The sequence below is a fragment of the Pocillopora verrucosa genome, chromosome 12 (assembly GCF_036669915.1).
Source record: "Pocillopora verrucosa isolate sample1 chromosome 12, ASM3666991v2, whole genome shotgun sequence".
NCBI classification, from domain to species: domain Eukaryota; kingdom Metazoa; phylum Cnidaria; class Anthozoa; order Scleractinia; family Pocilloporidae; genus Pocillopora; species Pocillopora verrucosa.
This window is the reverse complement of record NC_089323.1, coordinates 12,528,387-12,547,164: the sequence shown is the minus strand read 5'-3', so window position 1 is coordinate 12,547,164 and position 18,778 is coordinate 12,528,387. Positions and strand designations below refer to the sequence as shown.

At 37.8% G+C, this 18,778-nt stretch overlaps 1 protein-coding gene across 2 annotated transcripts; it reads left to right on the top strand.

Moving 5' to 3' along the window:
* The first annotated feature begins 6,238 nt into the window (after positions 1-6,238).
* Positions 6,239-14,257, top strand: LOC131800222 (microfibril-associated glycoprotein 4-like). Of its 2 annotated transcripts, none has more exons than XM_059117921.2 (4): positions 6,239-6,378; positions 12,393-12,569; positions 12,691-13,071; positions 13,625-14,257. In XM_059117921.2, the coding sequence occupies exons 1-4, from the start codon at positions 6,258-6,260 to the stop codon at positions 13,933-13,935; spliced, it is 990 nt and encodes a 329-aa protein (XP_058973904.2). In that variant the 5' UTR covers positions 6,239-6,257; the 3' UTR covers positions 13,936-14,257. The 2 variants fall into 2 exon arrangements, with proteins under 2 accessions (XP_058973904.2, XP_058973903.2); XM_059117920.2 differs by having other exon boundaries at positions 13,622-14,257.
* Positions 14,258-18,778: the final 4,521 nt, after the last annotated feature.

Here is an 18,778-nt window from a genome sequence, read left to right as displayed (position 1 = left end):
CAGTATGCGAGAGTGTATTATCCGCGAAAATGGTAGTTCCATCTTTGCTACTGGACTTAACGGTGAAACTGAAAAAGTTGACTATTTTCTCGGCGGCGATGCAGGAAATGAAGCACCAAGGCTTTGACTTTAAGAGACATCTTCACCTTAAAGAGGACACTTTCAACGCCAAAAAAAAACGGGAAAGAATTTTTTTCCAACATTTATCAAATTTGCCATTCAAAGTGCAGTTTTGCTAACCGTTTCCGCTGTTCTAAGCTTCTATTTCTCACTGCGCGTTAAAAATATAAGAACCTCAAAAATTCTTGGCAACATCTCCCCTACCTTACACCGAGAAGAAAAAGTTCCTATGTTTTCGCCTCAAGAAAACTGTAGCAACTAATTAAGAGGTTTCTTTTTTTCCGAGAAATTTATTGTCTTATATACACGAAAACCACTTGAGAAGTGAATGTGCACTCAAGATTTAATGTTGGCTGTTCGAGATTTCAACTTGCATTTGATAGTTTTTGCCAAATGTAAACGCTTTGAGCACCTTCTGTAAGTTTTGACGAGGACTCCGTGAAAGCTTTATTCAGGCAGACGCGATAGAAACAAATTTGGTTGAAAGAAGATAGTCAGCCGAGAGTAAACAAGAATAGCTACACGACGTCTGAACTCGGCCCGATGTTGTTGTCTTTCGATCTTGCTGCCTTTGTGGTAGTATCGACTAAAAAATGTAATCAAAGAATTTAGAGCTAAGCCCTCACAAGTGTTTTCGTCCCCTGTTGGTCTGACTACTACAGCATAAACAAGAGAAAAGACTGTTTCCGAAATGTAACCTAATATTTCCGTCTACATTCTGTCTGATAACGTCAACGGAAAGAAGAGAAAAGCGTGTTTCCGGAACGTAACCTAGTATTTCCGTTAACGTTTAGGTCTGATTACGTCGACGGAAATAAAAAGAATTCATGACTCCGGAACGTTACCATGTGTTTCCGCACATGTTAACATGAAGTACACTTGCGAAAACATTTGTTTCCTTCAACTAAAACCTGACGGAGAAATGTAAAAAGGTAGTAGGGTTCCGCTGTGACCACAGCAACAAGTAAACGTCACCAAACCGAGAGCAGAAACGCGTGATAACCGTCGTGTTTCCGCAACGGTTTCACATGTTTCTTCCACGTTTCCGTCTACGGATTCTTGATATTTCGTCCTGTGTGTTGATTACTTCATTTGCTCTGATATTAATTGAAGCCGTTATCATTCTCTGTTTTATAGCATTTTTCTTTCAAGTAACGCGTTAACAATATGTTTTTCTGGCATTTGAGAAACATTAAGTCTCGATAAGAACGCAATTAGAATAATTTTTTTAGAAAGGAGCGAGCTTAGGAGCACACTACTCTCGGTTAAAGACGCCGAGACTCCTCTACGGTCTTTTTCACTTTTTTCTTTAAAGTGCCTATGACACGAATTTTTATTTATTTATTTATTTTGCATTTTCTGGTTGACAGGTGTATTTAAAATTGGAAATAATCGACCTTAACGCCTAACGAGTTCGCCTTGACCAATTTTTTGTGCGTACAAAGTACAATTTGGCGGTCAAAAAGTGCGCGGCCAAAACGATCATGTTACATAGCTGTGACGTATAAAACTGTGAACATACATCAACAACTATGGTGGAGGAAAGAGAAATCTAGAAGAAAGGACGAACGTATTGCGCGACCGGAGCGCCAAATAATGTCAGCTATAAGAATGATACACACATGCCGCCTATTTCTATACACTTCTTCACGAAGGATGTAGCTGTATGGCTATATGAACGCGTTTCGATCGTCGGCATTGAGGAGATTTTACTCTTCAATGTCGTCGGCCTCATGCTCTGCACCGGCTTTAAAGACGCCTGTTACGAACATATACCACTAGTTAAATCAGGGGAAGATAACCAAAGAATTCAGCTTAAAAGAATGCTGATTAAGGGGCCTCTTCCCACACCGTACACGACTTTTCCACATTCTTTTCAGCTAACATTTCGCATCACTGCTTGTCTTTCCTTGTAACTTCTTTTGCGCTTTTCTCATTGAATGAAAATCCTACCGATTGTAGTGTCCATCGTATTCTGATAACAGTAATGCATCATTTGCAATGAGGTTCAAGCCCTTTCCTGACCGATATCCTGTTGCGTGAACAGTGCGAAACCTCTGGCGGATACTGGCGTAAACACAAGCTCAGAGGGGCCCTGTATTCTCCTAACCTAGGTTTCCGAAGGTCCATATTACGCTCCATGAATTCCCCCTGCCCTCAAGATACTTAAAAATAGCAACAGTAGCAATGTCATTGCGGTAACAACACTGCAACGAGACAAATAAGAAACACAAATTTATTGAATTAGATGGTAGCGAATCCAAGTGCTTTGTGAAATTCGCCGCATACGAAAAAATCATTTACAATACTGATGTCAGTTATTTCCTTTGAGCGGAATGAATTTTATGGCAAGGCAGCACTTAAACTAGAGAAGTTTTTCTCTATTAAAATCCTTATTTGAGATTAACTTGAATCAGATGACTATAAACTCACTCGCTTTCCGTTCGGTTTGGCCGGCTCGACGATCGCGAAGATAGCCTTGTAGTGAAACTGCTCGATGACTTCTCAGTGAAAAATTATCGTGCCTCGTGATACAGCTGATTATTTGGTCAAAAGTTAACTTTTGGTTTACTAAAGGAACTTCGCTACAGCAACGAAATTCTGGAGCACTGACCGAGGCGAACCTTCGCCGCACATCAGTGCGATGGAATAAAATATTATGGCAACAAAAACGAACACAGCTACCCATTTTTAACATAGATTTCGCCAAAGAAAACAAAACACAACGGCAACAAACTAAATATTCAGTAGGGGGAATTTTTTGCTCTAATCTTGATCTGAACACCGCAGGCGAGAAACCGTCTTCGTCGAAATCTTCGTTTGATGCACGCGGTTCTCCTTCAAAAGGTAGGTAAACGTCATTATCTGACATTATTTAAAGAGTATTTCGATGCTGACAAAATTACGAGAGATTTTTGGTGTCAACTGAGAGTTTTCACAGTTTTCTACGTCATCACCCACTAATTCGTTACCGATCCACGGAACACTTTTAAGACAAAATGAGAGCACTTTAGGGCAGGAAAAAAACAATTTTAAAGTTTTTTGAACATTTTCTTGTATCGGAATTGATTTGTATACATGACAAGCTTCATATTTACGCAAAAAAAATTATTGTCAAATAGGCACTTTGATTATTCGGTTCTCTGGATCCAGTACACAATTTCTACTAAAATTCAAGCCTATTTCATTCTGTGTCACTCTTTTGTTCATCTGTCTGGCTCTCACCTTTGATTCTACTGACAGATATACTGGACCGATCTTAGATCAAGCGGAACCCAGCGGAATTTTGCTTAATCGGTCCGATAGTCCAGCATGTGTTGTGAGTGAGAGCGATAGCCCGACCAGCTCCAGGTCAGCTGAAGGTTTGGCAGAAAAAGAAAACAAGCAATACGGCAAATAGCCGCAAGAAGAGCAAAGGGCTCAAGTAATGAGGATGGTCCACGTGTAAGGCGCAACACGAATTCAACGTAAATGCCGCTGTATTCTTAGAAAAGCGACATTCAGGATTTGCATGTATTCATTTACCCATCTCTGTTCCAGGATGAAAAAGGCAAACATTTGCTGCTGTTGCATGACGATAATTTGCATGCCTGATTTGGGTTCATGTTTATTACCGCACAATACGCGCCAGAAATGAAACCTGGTCAGCTGTGGTAATTTTTACCTCTTTATGTATTTCGGTGCAGTGACCCAAAAATTGTGTCACATTTTTTGGCTCTTCCGGATACGGTTTCAACTTTTCGAAAATATTTTGGCTGCCTCATTTTTGGTTTGGGCTGTAGTGCGACTTGGGTTATAGTAAATATATAGTTACTTCCGCTTTCCAAAGTGTGAAGACTTTGTTTGATTAATTATCAGCTAATAATGTACATGTCGAAACTACCGGACAGGGAGGACATCGACATGTAAGCGTCTGATAAAATGATAAAACAAAAAAAATTGTACACTCAAAACTAAATGTAGCTTTTGAAATAGATCCCAGCTCTGAAGGAGAAATGGGCGCTAAATTTGTGAATAATATTATCTAAGACAGGTATATCTCGGTAGCTTACAGCAGTATCGAATCAGAAGGAACATTTTAATAAGTAATCATTGTATTTCCGATAATACGCAGACAAATCCGCCAGTCAATTTCCCTGAGCTCACAAATGTGATATATAATGTGTGTAACGTATCTCTGGATCCACTGATTGATTGACTGATTGATGGATTGATAGATTGTTTGATTGGTTAACTGAGTGATTGAGTGACTAGGTGAGCGAGTGGTGATTGATGATGTGACTACTTGCCCATGTGACTATCAACGAAGTCAAACTCATTTTATACGCTGCTCCATAAGAATCTGAGTAAGCCATGACATATCTTCACAAGATATCCGCTCTCGCTATATCAAAGCCAATTAATAATCGAGGGAAAAGGCATAAAGTTTCTTTAAAAACAGGTCAACGGAGGACATATCTCTAAAACCAAAGAGATCATCAAAGAGCTTACAGTATTTGCTTAATGGCGGATACGTGAAGACACGCTGTTTAAGTAATTTACAGATTGTAAAGCATTTAAATGACAGTTCCATCTCACTTCGGTACGAGTTAATTGGATGATGTAAACGAACCTGTGGTCGTGTTTTAATGACGCCGAATAAAATTACAGTCAGGTACGTCAATTGAGGAGAACACGCGCGCAATCAAAACAATTTATTGCTAGGGCTGGCGACTGGCAAAAGATGGTCGTACGTGACAAAACAAGGTCGAAAGTACAGAAATTCTAAAACTATTCACTTTTTGTCAACTCATCCGACGTGCAAAAAGGGGAAACCACCCTTAAGGGGATTTGGTCTTATTGGCACCAGAGCCAAATATCTCTGTTTTCAGTGTCGGTATGGAATACAGTCGTAATCGCATCGGCCACAAGGCAAGACAAGATTTGAAATTTTCCAAGAACTCTCAAAAAGCCTGGTTTATATTATCAATCGCGTTACATGGAAAAGACGTCGCCTTCAAACGTATCGGAATTTTTTCGATGCTCTTCAAGAAAAAAAGATAAACGAATATAATGAATTCTGGCCTAAGATTTTGAAATTTAATGTTTCAGTTCTTTTCAATCCATTTCTTCTCATACGAATATTGCCCTTATAAAGCATGTATTTTTGTTTGGGAGTGGTCTGTTGAGGTTAGATATGAAAATTACCTTCCGCCATTTCGCTGAAAAGGCGAGCGCCTTGAATAAAAGGTCTTTGGTTATCCATTGGCAATGCAAATTAATATTACCACTGATCTATTCTTCGAAAAAACGAGAATCTAAGTGGAACTGACTGTAGTACAAACATTTGTCCAGGTTACCTCTTCTCAGGGTGAAAATCTCATGCATCGCGTGACACGCTGGCAAACTAGGACCTTTGTCTATCAGTTTTATAAAATACTACTCATCAGGACTCTTCTTCTTATGAACATTTCTTTTCTCATCTTTATATTTCTTGAACTATTCCTTGCTACATTTACTTCAATCAGGAAGGTTAGAGTCTATTTTAGTTGACCCCACAGAAACCTTTGGGCGCCATTGTTTGAAGCAATTGATTGTAATCTATGTTTTATACCAATTCCAATGTAATTTTATTTATTCTGCGAAGCAAAAGACAAGTTTCCATTAAAGAAATGTTTCCTCTCAAAAAAAAAAGTTCAACTCAAAGTTAGTCACGTTCTTCTGTGAAATTAACCCCTTCGTGAGAGGTAAGACCACTATGGTGATAATCTCGGTCTCATAATTATCGATCTTTACATAGATACTGTAACCGCATTGGCCACAAGACAAGACAATGATAACAGCTTAAAATATTTTAAAAATCATAATGAAACAACTTAGATAGGCCGGTAAAACTTTGTCGGTTAATTTTTTTTTTCCTTGCACGACTTGCGCGCTTGGGCCCATTCTGGGCATGACTTTTCAAAGGCTACCTTAACTAGTTGGCGTTTACATCGGAAGCTCTCAACGAAAATTCTCGATAGAATTAATCCCATCAGAGCTGTCTCTAGCGATTACAGAAGTACTTGACTCGCCCACGATTTTTGAGCATAAAACATAAGCACATGCACTCAGGTAATTAAAAACTCAGAGGTAGAAAGAGACCTCAGTTAGTGTTCATGAAACCTTGCCACCACATCTTCGGTAGACTTTGTCAATTTCTCTTCAAATATTACTATTGGCATCGTGGTGCATACATCACCCAGAGAATTATCATGAGAGGCATTCAACAAGGAATAGGTATGAAGCATCAAGCTAGAAACTTATTTGATGGTGCTTAGATTCAATTCTTACCTATCCGAATATAGGACTAAAATATAAACAAATAAACAAAAGAAGTCGCCTTCAAACATAACTAAGTGTTTTTCGATGCTGGTCTAGAAAAAAGAAAAGTCAGTTTATCTAGTGCAGTCGAACTTTCACGTTCTTGGCAACCTCTAACTGTACAATTTCCAAACTCGTTCGGCTAGTTTAATCCTTTAATTGGAAAGATGTCAGTTCTAAATTCGCTTTTACCTTAATGGCAAGTCAAAGTCGAGTTGATGGCAAAATAGATAAACAAATATGATCAGTTCTTGTCTAAGATAAAAAAAGAATGTTTCAGTAGTTTTCAACCCATTTTTACTCATAAGAATACTACCTTCATAAGGCATGTATTTTTGTTTGGGAGTGGTTTGTTGAGGTTAGATGTGGGAATTATCTTCCACCATTTTGCTGAAATCGCGAGCATTAAGCGCCTTAAATGGTAGGTCTTTGGTTGCCATTGGCAATGCCAAATTAGTATTACCGTTGATCTAATTTTCAAGAAAATTATTCTCTACGCGGAATTGACTACAGTAGAAACAATTAGCCTAGTTGCCCCTTCTCAGAGTGAAAATCTCGTGCATCGCGTAACACGCTGACAAACAAAGGCCTTTGTCTATCAGTTTTATGAAAGACCACTCACGACGATATAGACGATAAAGATAATGTCGCTTAGTCACCGCACGCTGTGAAACTATCATGTTTTCGAAACAAGAGAAATTGCGCTATTTTATCAACATCTACACAATAATGTAAATTCAGTTTCAAACTTGAATCCGATCAAAACCAGGAGAAAGCTGGTCTGGCCATACGAAATATTATTTCGAATGTTTGATGACGATGATATCAACTTTTGTGCAATGATATTGACATATGTTCGGTGAATGTAAGTCTCTCGGCGGGGAAGATATATATTACGTCAAGTTTGTCTTTTGACCCGCACAGACTGAAACCGGAGAAATGGCTTAGAACAGGCTAGCAGTGATATCATTTCGGTTTCCCATTTTTTGGCTTTTCGGTTACAGTCATACTCATTATCAACTGAAGTTTTGAAAGTAAAAGTCAGCTGCTAGTAACAACTTAACCAAACATCACGTTTCGCTCTCATATCCCATGAAAGCCGATTCAGTAAGTAAGTATGAAGATGCCACGACTTCGAATTCAGTGCGAAAGCTCTCATGTTGAAAACAACAAAAAGGTTAGCGATTTGTGAAAATAAATCAAATTGCTTTTAAATTTTTAAATTATTTAACTCTTAAAGGACTGCTGTTGAATTTCGGTGGGCTTGAGTGCAATTGAGGCTATTTCAAACAACCACTTTGTATTGCACACTTAGCCTGTTGAGTTAGCTGTAAACTTCGATTATATCGCATCGGATATTTCCCCAAAAAATCGTTCGGCCAAGCTTTTGAAGAGAAACACAAATCGGCTTCTTAAGTTGTAATTCTTGGCGGATTGTATGATGATGCACCTCCTTAAATTGTACACTTGCTTCCATAAATTTGTTTACCATTTAGAGTTCCTAAAGGTATTTCTTAATCAGTATGGAAAGGAGAAATGCATCTCGGAAATAAAAAAATTCGCAGCCAAGCTGGGCGGAAACTTTTCAATGGGTCACGGGGGGAAATTTTCAATCTCGATGCATTTGGTGGCTGACGCTAGAAACGTGCAAAATAGGATCATGACGCATGCTCGCGCATTTGAATTTGATTATACGAGTTCACTAGCTCTGTAATAATGTTACCTACGACGAGAACTTGTTATATTTTATGTCAAAAATGGAAATACCCGACCCAAAAAATTGATCGGTATATCTACCAATCGATCGCATTAATTGATGATTGACTGATGATGTCACTGTGTTCTGACTATCATTGCAATTAAATTCATTTTATACTTCCATGCACCATTACACGTTTATGTTATGGCGTATATCATAGATAAAAATCAAAAGGCAAGGAGTAAGATTCCCTAATGAGCAATTCAACGGAAGACTTCGCTGGAGTCAAACGTAGAAACTTTATCCGTTTTATGGCGCCAAGGTCATTACAAGTAACTTATTTTAAATCATTTGTTACTTTTCGTAATCAGCAATCTAATTTAATCGGTTAAACAATCACCCGCAGTGACTGTGTTTTCACGTCACCGGATAATGACCTGGTAGTTCGTTATGGTATCAATTGGAGAGGGGCACTTGCGCAAATAAATCAAGTTTTAGTTAGACAGCGGAAGGTGCATGCGTTATTCGCACATAGCAGAACACTTTCAATTTCCTAGCTTGAATGGAAGGATATTCTTTTTGATACGATTGCCGATGGATAATTTTAAAAAAGGAAAGCCTCTGAGATCGTGAAACATATAAGGCCTTTCTCTGGACAACTACACAATGAAGAGCTTTATCAGTGTTTACATGGCCTCATCTTAACTCTAGAGGAGTTAGAAGAATTTGATAATTTAGGCAAACCCGAGACGCAGTTTACCTCAGTTCCCTCGACGATGTCGTCCAGCTCACGATCATCGGGGCAGGCAAAGCGATGAAGTTCTTCTTTCTTTTTCCTTTATCCTCGGGCTCGGAGGGATTATGATGGCCAACCACAAAATCAAAATTTGCAAATTTTTCCTATTACCTTAATATTTGTTTCCGGAAATGTTTTGTTGAGTGTTGCTAAGATCGGAGATGACATCAAAACCGTCACGCGCAATTTCTTAATCTCCTAAGTATATCACAATAAGCGATTTCAGGAAAATTCGAGACGGTCATTCTCGATAAAATTGATACAAGTAGTGGTGTCTCTGACAATAAGCGAAGTATCATGCAGAGGAAAGAGATTAGTGGCAGGAAAAAATAGGTGAAGGCTTCCTGTCCGGTAATACGAACTCAGCGGTAGGTAGAGTCGCATCAGGTTATAAAGCTTGCCGTCACATTTTCTGTAGAGTTTTTCATTTTCTTTTCGGTCGTATATGCGTGCTACATACCTCTAAAGAGTTGCACCTAAATCATTACGATGAGATTTCCCTAACGAGGAATAGGTATCTGATACCGCAAACACTGTGCCAATTTTTCTTTTTTTTTCAAGTATAGGACTTTTAGTGAAACAAGTACGTCATTTAATGTTAGAGCTCCTTAGTCTGAAGAGGCAAACAGCTGTAGCGAGTTTTGAAGATTGTTGTTGGTTTGAACTACTGATAAAATAGCTTTAAAATATTTCCGAGTGCGAACTCTAAATCAAGATTGGTGACATCTACACCAGCTAAATTAATCACCAATTGTGAAGAAAATATTGATTGATCTTGCTTTGGTCTCCTGATGCTTGCTTGTTCCAGTAGTAGAGCAAAATAGAGATAGCGTAGTTTCTCAGTGTCAAAGGTCTAAGTATTCCACTAAAGCGTGGTCTGTAATTTCTTATTTGCACATTCAAATTACCCGAGCCTCTGATTGATTTGGCGCATGAGCTTGTGAGAAAAGTTGTCATCGAATTAATGTTGAAGCCTCTATAATAACTAACCAATTTATGTTTGCGGTATAAGCGAACACAAAAGGGTAATGTTACATATGCTGTTTCTCAAGTTGGCTGGGCTTTAAAATTCCTAAAAAGGTATGCGAGAATGTATTATCCGCACTAAATGGTAGTTCCTTCTTTGTTACTGGTCTTGATGGTGAAAAAAATTGACCTTTTTCTCGGCGGCGATGCAGTAAATGAAGCACTAAGGCTTTGACTTTAAGAGACATCTTTACCTAGTGTGTTTTGCTTACCTACTTCAAGTATGATACTTAAGCGAACTGTTTCATTCAGATTTCTTCGTTTACGTGCGTATGTACCTATGATTCACAAAAGATAAGGCTGAGAATTTCCTTTAGACCTGAAGAGGGTAAACAAAACGTACAATGTGACGAAGTACATTAATTTCGAAAAAATATCCTCCGAAATTCGTTTATTTGATGCTGAAAGTTACCAGACGACACATCTACACTTTACGTGATAGCCTTGATCCTTTAGGAAAAGCCGCAACGTTGCTACGTCTGTTTTCTCTCCCAAATGGGGTATTTCATTTGCAATTTTCTAATAAGAAGCATTATAATTTAGTTCTAACAACGCATCTTCGCTACAAAAAAAAATCATTCAGCTGCCTGCATTTACCTTCAACCACAATTATTTTCCTTTATTTACCCTCATCTACGGTCATATTTCTTTATCCACATTCCTCTCATCTACCTTCCTCTGCTTTCATCTACCATTATCTACTTTCATTTCCGTTCATTGACCTTCATCCACTTTCATCTTCCTTCACCTGACATATTCTACCTTCATTTACCTTCATCGACATCTGCCTTCATCGAAATTTACCTTTGTGCCTTCGTTTACTTTCATCGCCCAGCATTTACCTTAAAATACCTTCATCTGTTTCAATTATCTATTCAGCAATATTCACTCCCCACCATCTACCTCATCTTTTTTTCTTCATCCACTTTCATTGACCTATATTTACTTCCATTTCTATTCATCTTCCTTTGTCTACCTTCAGCTTTCTTAAGCTACCATCATTGCCCTTCATTGTCCTTTTTTCTACCATCACTGACATTCAACGTCCTTTATCTATCTCCATTTACCTTAAGCTACAATTATTTATCTTCATCTCATCGTTTTACTTCATTATCTTCATCTTGGCTTTAATATATCTTTGTCTCAAATATTTTATCATAATATGCCTAATTGTCCTTTATCGACTTCCTTTGCCTTAATTTACCTTCATCTACCTTAATTTTCTTCAGCTAACTATATCTACCTTATTTCACTACGTTATTATTTCGTTTACCTTTCTATCCTTCATTGCTCTTCCTTGTCCTTCATCTATCTTCCTTCAGCCTCACCTACCTTCATCAACCTAAAATTATAATCATTTGCCTTCATCTGCCTTCAACTGCGTTCAGATTTCTTCATCTGCCATCATTTGCCTTGATCACCCTCCATTACTATTATTTATCTTCATCTGCCTTCCTCTGCTTTCATCTACCTTCATTTACTGTCGTCTACTTTCATCTATCATTCTTTAACTTCAGAGACCTTCATTTGCCTTTAGCTATCTTTATGTACCCTGATCTATCTTCCTTCTCCTTTTATTTCCCTCATTGTTCTTCAGCTACTTTCATTTATCCTCATCCTCCTTCAGCTTATATCTTTTATCTTCATCTACCTACATCCATTCTCATCTACCATAATTTAGCTTCACATACCTTCATCCTCTTTCATCCTCCTTCATCTAACTTCGTCTACTGTCATCTACCTTATCTACCATCTTATATCTTCATTCACCTTCATCTATCTTTATTTACCTTTATCTACCTTCACTTATCTTCGTTTACATTTTCCTTCTTTTACCGCCATTTACCTACATCTACCTTTATTTACCATCTTCTACCTTCATTTAACTTCGAATTAATTAACCTTCAACTTCTTTTATTTACTTTCATCTCCTAAATATACCATCATCTACCTCTATTTACCTTCATCGGCCCTATTCTACCTTCAAGAACCTTCATCTAATTTCATTTCCCTGAAGGTACAAACAATATTTTGCATTTATTTGCTTTTATCTACCGTCATCTACTCTTACCTACCACAGATTACGTTCACTTGCCTTATTTCAACCTCATCTACCGTCATTCTTCTTGAACCACCTTCATCTCACTTTTTCTATCATCTTTTGCCTTCATCTACCATCATCCATGAAAAACTTTCAAGAAAGTGCAGTTTTTGACAATTATCCCTTAAAACGCTAAAAGTAGCCTTTCGGGTGACCTAAAATTTAATATTTTTGTGTGTGAGCATGCTATCTATTCACCCCTCCAAGACCTTTAGTTCTTCAGCATATGTTAATCCAACCCCCTTATTAAACCTGGATCAGCCCTAAGCAGTGAATTCACACCATATAATGAGGTTTCTTTTCTTCAGGTTCTGCTCTGCTTTTTCTGGCACTATCTGTGAATTTTCAAATTCTACCATCAACGCGGGCATTCCCAATAGATTGCCAAGAGAACACTGCCGTCTGTTTAGAAGAAATAATGAAGGAAATCACCCAAGTTCGATTTGAGGTTAAAATTCTCACGGAGAACAAAACATCGGCGAGACGTAAGCACGATTCCTCTTCGTTCATGCGTGTTACTACCTTTAGTAACACGTATTCATTCAATTTTTAATCGTTATTTTTCAAGAGAATATCGACTGTTATTCCCTTGTATTTTATCAACAGCTAAGAACTGTGTTGAGCTCTACCATTCCGGTCAAAGGATCAGCGGTGTTTACACAATCGACCCAGATGGCTCAGGTGCCTTTAATGTCTATTGTGACCAAACTACTTCCGGTGGGGGATGGACAGTCTTCCAGAAGAGAATGAATGGCTCCGTTGATTTTAATCGCACCTGGAATGACTACAAACATGGCTTCGGTAACTTGGTCGGTGAATTTTGGCTCGGACTGGACAAGATAAACCGTCTAACACAAAACAAGACAAAGAACATGCTTCGAGTAGATCTGGGGGTAACTACCTGCCAAACTGTTCACGCTGAGTATGAATGGTTTGGGATTGGGAACGGGACGGCTCACTACCGGCTATACATTGGCAATATGACAAGTAAGTAAACCATCTTTTTAAACATTCATCGTTCGATTTTTATGTGTTACTTCCCTATCAACGTCTACTGCCCCATTCACGCCAAAGCTTAAAAGCTGTTTTGCTAAAAATGATTTTAAGTTTGTTTCTTCAGAAAGGCTGCTTAAACTGATGTTCGTCCACTTCAAATTTAGCAAATTGAAAATACAAATCAATGACAACTTGAATCCTAAGGAAAACTGATTTTAAATTCAATCCCTTTCCCCAATTCCTCGTAACCTGCAAACAATGGTTTGTTCTGGCGTATACCCGCCTGACTGTGTTTTGCTATTAATTCTGCCCGTAGTTAGCTCAGTCCACGCTCTTCCGTGGATAGTTTGCTCTCGAAGTTGCTTGAGATAGAAAATTCATTGAACTCGACTATAGCAAAATCATAGAATTTTAGCATTTATAATTTTGCCCGATATTTTTGTATTTCGACAATAGTAGCTATCGAGTTTGAGGTGTCGAAAGTGTTATCTCAAGTTTATCCTAATATTATGGAATTTTCTTTCTTTTTTTTTTTTTTAAGCAGATTCAACTGTTTCCTCTGATTCTCTCAATCCTCACAAAGATCTCATTTTTGGTACCTGGGATAGAGATGCTGCTAATTGTACTCCAAAAAGAGGCGGAGGCTGGTGGTATGGCAGCAGTAGTGATTGTGCTGTTTCGTCGAATCTCAACGGAATTTACCCGCATTGTCGAAAGAAGACCTGGGCCAATATCCATTGGGATAAATTAGATCAAAACAGTCCCAAAGACAGCGCCCCCACATCAACTGAAATGAAAATTAGACTAGTGGATTTTTTTTTAAACTTTCTGACGGTAAAGCGTTCATGTAATTAGTGATTTCTCCCTCCTCTGATCGGTTGACTTCGCTTTTATTGCAATTGTGATTGGCACATTAATGATCGAGTGGCCTTTGCATGCATGGTGATGTTGATCCTTTTTTACGCTCTATTCATTGTTGATTTGAAAACGCTATAATTTAAAAAAAAATAGTTTGTTTGCTGTCGAAATTAAACAAAAATATCTGTGAATTCAGTTTTCTAATATCTGTCAAAGAAATTTATCCGGACCAATCGATGCTGTTTTGAAACGTTAAGAAGAAATTTGCATAACAAGAAATAAAACGCCTTTTAATTCTAGATTTTAAAGTATTTAGAATATACAGATTAGAAAAAAAAGACGAAATCATAGACTTAACCATATATAGTTGATAAAATGCGATTTTAGAAAAGAATATTTTCATCACATTGAAATTAATTCAGGAAGATTTATATCTATGGAACGTTCTAAGCTACCAGCTGGAGCTCATAAAATTTGATGTTTTTAACTTATTTTTAGTTTTTCGTTTTCTAATGATTTTTAAAGCTTCATCTTCTTAGCGCTATCAATAATCACAAGTTGTTAAACAACTTCACAAATACTTTGTTTTGCATATCTTGTTGATACAAATAAAACCAAAACGAAACAAAACATAACAAAAGAAAAAGACATATGTGTCCCAAACTAGGATAGATACGAACGGAAAACGCTATTTGTAATCTCTAAGGAATTATCTGTGAAACCCTGCATAAAGAAGGATTAAAATTTTATTTTGGTCACGGCATGGCAAGGAAACGTACGTACTTTGACCCTTGATTGTCTGTGCATTGTTCTAACATCTGATGAAACTGGAAATTGATCAAAATGAACGATGAAAAAGTCATAAATTTCTCTCTCAAAGTCACGGAGTAGCACAAATAGCAAATACCGAACTTGGAAAATTCGTCATAAATTTTCGCTTAAACTGTCACATGGTCGGAATCTTCAAAACAGATGGCGACTGATCATTAAGCTATTTAGCTATCAGTCTGTGAAGGAAAAGTCCGAGACACTGAGATAATGTTTATTATTCGTTTCCCTCTCAATTTAAAATCTCTAAAATAAAATGCCAATAGTTTTGTTTATAAATGCGCAGAAACGCTACGTTTTCGCTTTTTATGGACTAGCCTCTTTCGTATTCAGAGAAATTGAGACAGTTTAAGTAATCTTCGATAAATTGGATTTAACTTATCGGTCGGATCGGCTTTGCGGGTTGAAATGCTGCCAGAATAAAGTCGTTGAATTTCTGATCCATTACGTAAACGGGTTGCTGCCACCTTCAAGTAGCCTCAAGGCAGAATTTCTTCTTACAGCATCAACACAATATCAAGCAGTCAAGTGTTGAGAATATCGAGAAATATCAATAAGGGAATTATTTATTGCAGGATCCAATACAAAGTTCTCCAAAATAACATCAAAATAATTGAATCGCAGCCAGTATCGAGAATTTCTTATGAGATCTTGAAAGTAAAAAGCCGGTAAAGGGATTATCACGGCTATCACTGCACTGATTAGAAAGAGGACCGTGAGCAACTCCAATCTTCCATCATTAGGATTTCAAGTCCCTTACGCGCGAATAATATCAAGATTAGCTATTTGTTTGCTTGCTTGTTTGTTTGTTTTTAAAGATGATGTTTTTTAGTGGTTGACACAGGCATAAGTGGAAAAAGAACTCTTATGTCGGATTTTCGGGAGACTCGTGACAGGCTGAGTTGTTCAACTAGGTCCATGGCGACAATCTTCCTCTATACTGCGAGGATAGGAATGTTGAAATGCGATGCTATTGCACAATAGTGTTGTAAATGAAGACGTTTAATTTTAAATCCTAGTGATTTGTTTTTTGTTTTGTTTTTGTTTTGTCTCACAGACTCTCCACGAATGCCTCAGGCATTTGGTCGGTTAGAGTTTCCTGTCTTTTCTTTAACGTCTCAAACATGATACGACAAATGAAGAAGGCATGAAGTCTCTATTAAAACTTACCTATCTGCCAACGAGAGCGCACGCGCTATCTTAAATTTTTTCACTATGAGTTATTAAGGCGAGTATGCAGACGTTTTTTTTTTTTTTTTTCTTTACCGTTAGCATCTGAGTTTCCGTTTGTCTATCTTATACCTAATCTTCCGCAGTATCCGCCCGGTGAGGTGTAGCAGCATATATACTATTGTAGAATGCCTCTCAATGCCACCGAAAGAAAGAAAGAAAAAAACAAAACAAGAATTTAAATTCTTCAAAATAAAATTATCTGAATGGCATTTTCTAATCTCTGTATGGGGAACTTTGGCTGTTACTGTTACAGTCTTTCGAGAGAACATGAACTGATCAGGACTCCCAAATTAAGCTTGTTCCGACACTCAAAGAATTCAACTTAGTGGTAGTGCTTGATTGCCAGGGCTAGGATTACGTGGCGATTAAGCAACGTGGAGATAAATAAACGTTTTAGAAATTTTGAAGTACGTCATTGTCCAGAAGCGGTGTTTGACAAGACCCCGCAAGTATCATTTCTTGCGGTGTGCATGCCCGTGGGGCGGTGGGGAAGTGCTTCATAGGAAGAGGCTAATCGGGCTTTTCCGCAGGATTGGGCGCATTTTCACGACGGGATTGACTATAATGGAGTTGCATTTTTCAATATAGTTATCAGAATGGGGTCGCAGGTCTCTCGGGATTTAAAAATGGGAACATTTACTGTCAAAAAGTTGTCAAAGTATTTCGTGCTGTTGTTTAACAATCGGCTGGCATTAGAGCCAGAAGAAGTTTTTTTTTTTTCCCATAATCATTTTAACTAACTTCGTTTCGTTTTAAAAATAATCTTGCACGGTCATGTTTTATTGGACAAAACCTTTCCGTACAGTGTCCTCAGGGGTTGAACATCCTTGGGTACAAAGATATCGAATTTCCGATCCATTACGAAAACGGGAAGCAAGCTTTAAGCATTATCATGGGTCAGTCACGGCTGACGCTGAACTGAAGGATCTATTGAGAAAGTGGACTGTGAAATAACTCTAGCTAATCTTCTGGTTTGTAATGAGTATTACGAGTCCTCGACGTGTAATAAACATCGAGATTAACCTGGGTGTGGGCGACAGGGAGAGAATAGAGAAAGATAAAGAAAGATAAAGTTAAGATGGATTTGATCAATCTGTAATAAAAAAAAAAAATAAGAAGATTTAGAATTCGGCCGATGAGGTTGGACCTTTGGCCAATGGGTTTATTAACTTGGTAGCCAGGGTAGCAGATGATCGGCGAGAACTTGTAAATAAGAAATATGTTAAACGGCTGTAAATAAATGAAAGTCGTATATTTGAGCGTATGACTCGTATATTTACAGCCGTTTATTTACCACTTCATGGGTTTATTTGGAACCAACACAGTGACCAGCTCCCGGTAGTTGGTAGAGCACTGCACCGGTATCGCAGAGTTTATGGGTTCAAATCCTGTACTGACAAGCCTGAATTTTTTTTCAGGCCTTCTTTTCGCTACTGCTTAACTAGTGTTCATTACCGCGAAGGTCGCTTTCATATCCACAAGACATATGCTGTAAAAAAGAAAAAAAAATGTTTACATTAGACGTAGCATTATATGAATGCCACATTGACCGAACAAGCTTGGCAAAAAAGGATTAATTGTTGTTATTCAGAATAAATCTTTTGCTTTAATATTAATCGAGAGTAACTAGTTTTATCTCCGCTAGGAGAGAAAACCAACTGTGAAGTAGCTTTCTCGTTTTGACAAATTGAAATATACAGTATTGTGCAAAAGTAATGCAAACGATTATCGTCGTTTATCGCGCTTTATTCTTCCGATATATCGTTCATTTTCTTGACACCTTAAGAACGATAAGTCGACGAGATATCGGAGCTTTCCTGCGATATCTCGTTCCGACGATAAATCGTTCCAATGATACATCGTTCCGGCGATATATCGCTAAAACGGTATATCGTAGAGCGTGCAGAACATCATTACAATATATCGCTTCAGTGAAATATCGTTCCAGCGATTTGTCGTTGAATCAGGAAAGACTCATTGCGATATATCGTTCTCGTGATATATCGCCTCAGCGAGTTTTCTTATGGCGAGAAATGCTTGTCTACTATATCTCGTTCAAGCGAAATAATTATAAGTTATTTCTTATTCCTCCCCCATTATGTTTTGGTATATGTAAGTTGTTAATGTTATTTTAGTGCGTCAGCAAAGCTAACATTCAATGACAGCGTAGTCAATAGGTACATGTAATTATAGTAAATGCAGCCAGTTTAAAATGGGGCTTTATTTGAAGCGCGTTGCAGCATTGTGAAAGGAGGTAGGCCACAAGGGAAATATTTAGATTTAATATTCGAAAAATTGGTAAATCAAGATCAACTTAGTTTGGGCGCTTTTCTTTTTCATTTTTTCGCAAATGCTAAAAGCATTTTCTGATGCTAACCTTGCATGTATCTCACATGCGACTCGTTTCGTCAGTACTGCGGCACTGGTAAGAATAGGCCTTGATCACCTCAGCCAAAAAAAAGAAAAGAAAAACAGAAAAAAACCTAAGAAAAACAGAAAAAAACCTAAGAAAAACAGAAAAAAACCTAAGTAAAACAGGAAAAAACCTAGGAAAAACAGAAAAAAACCTGAGAAAAACAAATTATTAATTGTCGCAGCGCAAGGGGGAGCGGAGGGTCTTTCTCACTAGTACAACATACAAATCATAAAAGCAAAACAAAACAAAACAACACAACATATAAACAATCTGCCTGGAGAACATTATACATTTCATCGAAGTAAAATAACAAGCTTTCTTTAGCATAACTTTTATAGCTATGTCCGATCGAGACACTTCAGA

Coding starts and splice junctions, on each gene's coding strand:
- LOC131800222 (XM_059117920.2), top strand. CDS start 6,258: ATGAAACCTTGCCACCACATCTTCGGTAGACTTTGTCAATTTCTCTTC. Junction 12,570..12,690: donor GAACAAAACATCGGCGAGAC/GTAAGCACGATT, acceptor TTTTATCAACAG/CTAAGAACTGTGTTGAGCTC. Junction 13,072..13,621: donor ATACATTGGCAATATGACAA/GTAAGTAAACCA, acceptor TTTTTTTTTAAG/CAGATTCAACTGTTTCCTCT.